Source organism: Alexandromys fortis, unplaced genomic scaffold (genome assembly GCF_014885135.2).
Source record: "Alexandromys fortis isolate MF-2015 unplaced genomic scaffold, M_Fortis_MF-2015_v1.1 scaffold_5, whole genome shotgun sequence".
Lineage (NCBI taxonomy): Eukaryota > Metazoa > Chordata > Mammalia > Rodentia > Cricetidae > Alexandromys > Alexandromys fortis.
The window spans coordinates 16344686-16353225 of record NW_026067924.1 but is presented as its reverse complement, the minus strand read 5'-3'; the positions used below and the strand labels follow the sequence as shown (position 1 = coordinate 16353225).

Genomic DNA, 8540 nt, shown 5'->3' with positions numbered 1-8540 from the left:
TTCAAATATAGAAAAGTTTTTAAAAATTCCTTCAAAAGAGAGGAAAATGAGGTTTCATTTATCATTGTAATTCACTAAGATCTCTCTCTCAGCACGAGGCTGAGAGTTACCAGGAAAACTGACTAAGAATAAACACATGCCTGACCAGCTTTGTGAGATTTTTATCTTACCCACAACATTATGGAACTGAAATCCCTTCACACTCATTGAATAGAAAAATTAGAGAGATATTTTCCCAATTTCTCCAACTGAACATGCCAACACGCAGGCAGAAGTCCATCCCTGTGAATCAACACAATAGGGCTAAAAGTTGCATAACCAAGGACCAGAAATTTTTGAATATTTTCCATCAAGGATTTTTCTGCTAAAGAGAGACTTAAAAATAGAGAAAAAGCACAGTCAGTCCAATAGAAGAAAACAAAACAGAGCATCAGAAGGAGGACACTCTGAGCAGCTCTCAGCTCAGGGGGAGTTCTGTAGAGAAGCTTGGAGTTCTGGAGGTGGAGGACATGCTGGTGGTGCTTGTGGAGAAGATGTACCATGTAGCCACTGGCCGCTCCCATGGCTCCCTGAAACACAGCATCTCTCAGGACCATGAGAGGGAGAACAATCCACTTTATTTTCTGACTTTCTAGCATAACATAACAATAGTTGTCCTCATTATTAATCTGTGATATATTCAGGATTCTACTTGTGGCAGAGTGAATTAGGTTTATACTTATTAAAGCACTGAGTATCCAAAAGAATGAAAAGAATAGGAGGATGTGCCATGCAGACTGTGGTCTGAGTCTCCTCCACCCAGATGTTCTGGGACTGATGATGATGGCCTGGACCACAGTGAGGAGACTGCTGGTGCAGATGGAGACCCCACGGGCCACCCTCTGTAGATAAATGAGGATCTTACATCCTACATCATCTAGGAAGTTTCTCAAACCAAAAGCTACCATTGTGTTTGGCACTCCTTTTGCAAAAAGGATAAGGAAGTTTGCAAAGGCCAAGTGGATGAGAATAAGGTGGATGGGTTTCTTCTCAGGCCCTCCCCACCAACTGATCATATAATTCACTGAAACAGAAATGTTTCCCAGCATGCCAAGCACAGTCATGAAGAAAAAAATTATTTCTTTAATGAATTTTAAGAGCATTTCTTTCTTCCTGGATACAAAGAAGAGTTTTTCAAGAAAACGTTAGTAATGCTAGACATTTATCTGAAAAACATTTTTGCATAATAGCATTTTCTGAAATAAGAGAGTCAGTGATGGACACATGTGCTGCTGTAGACTGGGTCCCCGAACTCCTCCTCTTCCCTGTAGACTCTGAGTTATGTGTGTGCTCTGACAGGTGAACTTGGTAAAGAGAAAAAAAATCTTACAGTTTTAAAGGAGATATGTTTGAGCTCTGTAAAGGAAAGTATATATTTGGTGTCTGTCTGCTGTCTGTCTACACGTATAGATTATCCTAGTTCGTTCTCAGCACGACTGAATTGAACTGTAAATTTTTCTACTTTTTCCTCTATGTCATCATATTTCCCCACCCAACTTACAAAGACACAGGCTCCTTTCTTATTTGCATCTTAATTAGTGTAACATTTTTTTAGATTTGCACATGACTTCAAAGCCTTATAACGTCAGTTTCTACATCCTAATATTTTTAAAGTTTTAATGTTGATCACTCTGTGATTTTACTCCATATAAATGTTTACTAGATAATTTTTAAAAGTAGTTCTCAAGGTCAAGTCCAATCGCACAGCCTTTTCAGATAAAACCCTACAGTTAAAGCTGAATCATAAAAAAAAAAAAACTTGAAAATTTTCATATAACTCCCGGGCTGCAGCTAGGAATGGTATCTAACAGGCCCTTGTGTTGCCTTCTCAAAAAGGAGAAAACAGAGAGCTCTGATCCTAGTGGATGACTTCAGGGCATCTGTAACTGCAGTGAGTTACCTCAGGACATGTAAGGGACCATGGGACAGCACTGGACCAGGGGATCTTGATGAGGTAAACCTAAGAATTGGATTAATGTGGTGTTATATACTGCCAAAAGCTCTAGTCCTCAATATCAACTGCACGTAGCACAATACATGGGGGCATACTGGTGTGAGCAGGGGTTCCACTGTCTAAGAGTTCATGGTGGAATTGGCTTCTGTGGGGCCTTTTGAGCAGCTATTATGTCAGCTGGTTTTGCAGCCTGCTTTTCCTCCAACCTGTTTGTCAGGCAGACTGGTTTATTAAAAACCAGTTTATTAAATACCAGTCTGAGCTGATTCCAGAACTTGGACTCAGGTAGGATGTTATTCTTCAAGTTCTGGAGCTCCATTCTCATTTCTCAGGGATTTATGGTAAGCTTTGGGCACCTTTTCTAGGATATGAGGAATCAGAATATTCCAGTGACCACATGGGTTCATGTGTCCTGAGTACTTACAGTGTCTCTGTTCACTGCCCTCCTTCCTGTTAAACTCACAGGATTGCTTTAAATGTCTATGTCTTCATCAACATAGCCTTGCCCTAGGTTTGTGTCCAGGTGGCATCGTGACTCTAAAAATGTCAGTTATTACTTTCAACTGCTGCTCTAACAGAGAGGCAATTATTGTCTATATCTGAGTCCTAGAAATCACAATACCATCTAAATATCTGTACAAATGAAAAAATGCTCCAGCTAGTAATAGAAATCACATAAGTATTCACTGACAGAATTAGAATAAAAGCATTAAGTGTTTTGTTAGTGATTGGAATCTGTCAAAATCCAAGACCTAATAGAAAATTTTAACAATTTTCTATTTCTTTAATCTTTGTTTACATGGAGATTCCTACTTTTCTTGTCCTCTCTTCCTTTTTCCAAGCTTTAAGTCATATTTAGACCAGGCTGCGATCTTCTAATAATTTATTACTTTCTACTGAAGTCGCTGTCAGTGGAGGAAGAGGTGTCTCATCTTCCACATTATTTGAGAAATGCTAAAGGAAATGAATTTAAAAGACAGGATGGACTTGTGTGTAGATGGATGGATGGGTGATGTCAGGACGAGTCTATTTCCCAAGAGCCTGAGGCAGGTTGCATTCACCCATCCTGGTTTTCTCTGAAAGAAACAAACAAGCAGGCAAACAGACAGAACTAAAAAGATTATTGTTCTTTGCTGCTTAGCATGGGATAAAGTTAAGATGAGCTGTTTCAGGATGTACTCCTTCACAGCCTGGATCCTAAATAGTGCAGTTTTCAAGACGGTAACAATAACTGTTACACTGAATGTTATATTCTCCACCAGCCAGGAATACAATGACTGAACAAGTATTATAATAGTATGTGATAAAATCCAGAGCCTTTAAAGACAGATAAGACAGAAAACCTTCAAACTGGGAGTTAGAAGGCTATTGTAAAACTATGCCAATATTAGAAAAGGGAAAATGCATCAAAAGAGAAAAGTGTAAATGTTACACACACTCGTGACACTGTTGAAGTCACAGTGCTGGCAAATTTATACCTGAAATAAGGATTTTTTTTCTCTTTTATTTATCTAGTTATTTTTTAGAGAGAGTCTCCCTCTGTAAACCAGGTTACCCCTGAACAATTCTGTTGCCAAATCTCTCTAGTACTGACATTAAAGGAGTGATCTTCTCCAGGGTTTGACAAACATCTGAAAAGCTCATGTTTCTTAATGATCCATTTTGACAGGTAGCCTCAGGCAAAGGCCCAGCCAGAGCTCCGTCATGGTACTCCAGCCTGAGGATGGATAGTGATGTCTCAGCATCTCTGTCCCATTTCAGTATCTCCAGGAACTAGTCTCCTTTGATCTTTCTGGTGCCAGAACCAGCCTTCTCAGGGCCAGAAGGAAAGTAGGGGTTCTGGGGATCACAGAGCCTCTCAACTACTCCCTGATTTAGTCAGAAAGTCTTCTACTTTTATGAAACTCTCCATAGCACAGCTGAGGGGATCACAGACCTTACCTCCATGTGCTCACCTGAACCTTGTGGTGCAGACAGGCTCTGGGGCAGCTCTGGGTAGGTAACACTTGCCAGGTTGTATTTGTACTTCAGGATTTGTGGGCTCTTGGCCTCTATCCGGTATTGCAGACTGCAAGTGTCATGTTGTCACAGTGTCAGGGGGAAGAGCCCCCGTCCCTGAAGTACAGCATCCCTCTCTCTTCACAATTACTGCATCTGTTTTGCTCAGAAGTTATTTCAAGCTTAATTAGGGTTTAATTACGAGAAGAAGGATAGGAAGTGAGAAAATGAACAACTAAGTTTCTGTGTATGGAGCTCCCTGCATCTCCTGCCTGTTTTCCATCTTCCCAAAGTGCCAACTATGGCCTGGCAGGGGACCAACTTCTCACACACAGATCAAGTCTCTCTTTTTCCTTTCTAAATCCCTCCTTAAACAAGAGTAGAATAAATGATTCTCAGCGCCGGAGATTCTGCTTACTGAGTTAAGTTCCATACATGGACAAGGACAAGTTCAGAGCCCCTTGTTCTACCTGTGACCGTCAGTCGTTAAAGTGTTTGCTATAACTGATAGTTTCATTCCTGTCCATGAAATATATGAGACTTGAAATATTATTTGCCTCACCAACGTTGGCTGATAGGTAGACAAGCATGCAGACTGGCTCTGGGGGTGCTACCTGGAAGACCAGGTTAGAGTCCAGCTGTCCAAGAGCCATGCTAGTACATCTAACACATGGATGAAGTGGCTGATAGGTGAGTGGGTGGATGGACTCTGTGTTTTAATTATTCTAACAGAGGGAGGCACTGTGCAAAAGTGAACAAGTGTCTACACCTAGGGGTCTTCCTGTCTAAGCTTCTATGCCTGGGGGTCCTCCTCTCTCCACTGCCTGTTAACTTTTCTAAACTTCCAAAACAGCAAATCAGAGACATGCTTCTGGGATAGAATAAGTCACCTTCTCAAGTCCTTCCTTTTATGTGGGACGGAACAACAGTGGACATCTGCTTCTGAGCACATCTCAATCACACCTGAGCAGGATGAGACGTTGCTGCACCTCGGCAGGTTCCAGTGCAGAGTCTGCCTTCTCAGTCCTTAAACAGTTGGTGAGATCCAAAGCCAGATGGCTTCTGCCTTTAAAAGAGACTCCTGTCCTAGAACCATGGTATCCTTCTTCCATAGAAGGCCGCCTGATACCCAAAGTGTGTAAAACATGTTTGTGTTGTGCTATCTTTATATCCAATTTTCTTTGAGGAAATCCAGGCACAGTTTAATTAAGTTGTCCAATGACATTTTCAAGGGTAAGTATAAATAAAAGGGGTTTTTAATTAATTAATTTATTTATTAAAAATTTCCACCTCCTCCCATTTCCCTCCCACTCCTCCCACTCCCCCTCTCCCTCCCTGTCCAGTCCTAAGAGCAGTCAGGGTTCCCTGCCCTGTGGTACATCCAAGGTCCTCCCCCCTCCATCCAGGTCTAGAAAGATGAGCATCCAAACAGACTAGGCTCCCATAAAGCCAGTCCATACAGTAGAATCAAAACCCAGTGCCATTGGCTTCTCAGTCAGATCTCATTGTCAGCCACATTCAGAGAGTCTGGTCTGATCACAAGATCCATTAGTCCCAGTCGAGCTGGCCTTGGTGAGCTCCCATTAGATCAGCCCCACCGTCTCCGTGGGTGGACACACCCCTCGCAGTCCTGACTTCCTTGTTCATGTTCTCCCTCCTCATTTGGACCCTGGGACCTCAGTCCAATGCTCCAATGTGGGTCTCTGTCTATCTCCATCCATCGCCAGATGAAGGTTCTATGGTGATATGCAAGATGTGGCTATAGGATAAGGCCAGCTCAGGCACCCCCTCCTCTGCTGCCCAAGGAACAAGCTGGGGACATCTCCTTGGAAACCTGGGAACCCCTTTAGGGTCAAGTCTCTTGCCAACCCTAAAATGGCTCCCTTAATTAAGATATCTACTTCATAAAAGGGTTTTTTAATTTCACAGTTGTCCCAAGGTACTATTTACTCCCTGTTTCTTCTAAAAATATTTTCTTTAGAAATTATTTAGCTATCTTAGTTAGGGTTTCTATTGCTGCAATGAAACACCATGACCAAAAGCAAGTTGGAAATAAAGGGGTTTATTCAGCTTACACTTCCACATTACTGTTCATCATTGAAGGAAGTCAGGACAGGAAGTTAAACAGGGCAGGATCTTGGAGGCAAGAGCTGACACAAAGGCCATGGAGGGGACCTACTTACTGACTTGCTTCCTCTGGCTTGCTCAGCCTGCTTTCTTATAGAACCCATGACTACCAGCCCAGAGATGGCACAACCTACCCTGGGCTTGGCCTTTCCCCATTTATCTCTAATTGAGAAAATGCCTTGCAGCTGGCTCTCATGGAGGCATTTCCTCAACTGAGGCTCCTTCCTCTCTGATGACTCTAGCTTGTGTCAGGTTGACACACAAAGCCGGTCAGTAAAGTAACCTAAGTTTGTTTCTTATATGCTTTTAAAATGAAGGGAAATAGATCTGAACACTAAGCAATGTTGTTGCTGGTTTACAACACAGGAATGATTTTCTTAACCTCTGAATCCTTTTTGACTCATACTCATTGAGGAAGATAGTGTCCTGTCTCCCAGGGCCTGTGGGAGTGGAAGTGTGTGTCTCTCCTGGGCATCTGACTTCTAGTACAACTGGACCATCAAGACATTAGCTGTTTATTATATATTCATTTTGATGAAGGTCATTTTGTTAATCACTTTATCTATCTTTTGCTATGTTCTTTTTATTTTAGGCAAGGAATCCAGGACTCGCTTCAGAGTTTTGTGAAAAAAGCAATTACAAGGGTTCTTAATTACTCTTGTATTGCTGGGAGGAGACACCGTGGCTAAGGCAGCTTATAAAGGGAGCTATTTAACTGGGAACTTGCTTACGGTTTCTTGAGGTGAGTCCACGCCCACCTTGGCAGGGAACATGGTGACATGGAGGCAAGCATGGAACCCCAAATGTTGATTGTTTCTCAAATGCCAGTGCCAGAAAAACATTGGTAGAAAAAGAACTGTGGAATTTTCAAGAAAGCACTGCCTCTATTTCCACCGCTTCTCGCTGTGTTGGATGGGATGCCATCTCCCTGTGATTTTATGACGGCAAAGGCTTTGCTGGCTATGACAGATGACAACAGTGATGCCGGGGAGGATGGCAGATTAGAAACCAGCTGGTGCTGGTACCTCCACAAGTCTGAAATAAAACACCAGGTGCTCTCACTGAAAGGAGGACTGTGCTGTAGGGGAAACACTGCTGTGTTATAGTCAAGAGTAGATGAGGAGAGGTCAGGAGGATTCGGAAATACTCAGCTTTAGATCTGTAACAAGATAATAAGGACTCTAGCATCTGGTGCAAGGCAAAATGGCCTGCAAAGGGAGAATCCTGTCCCTCATGCAGGGCTTCAAGCAAGAGAAAGGCTCAGGGAGGCTCCAGGGGGTACATCATGTCACTGTACAAAGTGTAGTTTAATCCAGGAGAGCCTGATTCTCACCGCAGCCACAGAAGAATGGGTTCCCAGCTTTCCTTGGCTCTCTGGTGCCCCTATGAGGACTCTTCCTTGAAGAAGCCTTGCAGTCACATATTTTGACAGTCAACAGCAGAAGCACAGGACTGTAGTTTGTATCTCCACATCCCAGTAAATGCCGCTCTCCACTAGTCAAAAAATAAAAATAAAAAGTGTCTCTCCCTCTACAGTCAATCTCTCCTTAATAATAAAAAAAAAAAACAAAATGCTTTAATTGGGGAGGGGGAGGGAAATGGGAGGCGGTGGCAGGGAAGAGACAGAAATCTTTAATAAATAAATAAATTTTAAAAAATGCTCCAGATTGTCAAGTGGGAGAGAATGAAGTCCATATTTTTTCTTAGCACCAATGACAACACATGCATACCTTACAAACATGAGGATCCTTCCTAGGATTGAGTCTAGGTTTATTATGGGAATGGAGGATTATTGTCTTGAAGAAACCAAAACTTTGAAAACATCGCAAAGGGGAAAGAAAAATATATATATTTACAATGTATGATAAAAATGTCTTAAAAGAAAGAATTGAGATTAATCTTGTCCTTTTGCTTTGTTGAAAATTAAGGTTTTTATTTTTCTATTTATATTCACCCTTGAAAATATGATGGGACAATTTGATCCATCCAGGCTTCAATTTCCCTTTCAAAAGCAAGAAAGAAGGTAATAAAGGACTTTCCTTCCTTCACAGCCCAAGGATCTTTATCCCGCATTGGGTATCAGGAGTGCCTTTGTGTTACAAAGATACAGGGGTGTTGGGACAGAATTTGAAGCAGAAAAGGGAGGTCTATCTGATTCCGAGATACCATTTATTTAACGAAGAAAGAGTAAACCCATCTCTTATGGCAAACTGTGACCTAGAATGTGTTCAGAGGAAGCAAAGACATCTTGTTCTGCTCAGGTGTGTGGTTGGGATGTGCTCAGAAAATAGAGTTTAACGTGTTGGATGTCATTTGTTATGTGCTCCACACAACAGAGGATTGGGAAAGAGAACTGACTTCTCTCTGTATCAGAAGCAGGTCTCTATTCTGACTTGAAGACTTAGTTTAGAAAGTTAAAGAA

At 42.0% G+C, this 8540-nt stretch overlaps 1 protein-coding gene across 1 annotated transcript; it reads right to left on the bottom strand.

Moving 5' to 3' along the window:
• Positions 1–203: 203 nt before the first annotated feature.
• On the bottom strand, positions 204–1230 carry LOC126501787 (vomeronasal type-1 receptor 4-like). Its single transcript, XM_050142640.1, is given in 2 exon segments — positions 204–1172; positions 1175–1230. Coding segments are annotated over 2 exon segments (996 nt in total). The 5' UTR covers positions 1202–1230.
• Between the last annotated feature and the right edge of the window lie 7310 nt (positions 1231–8540).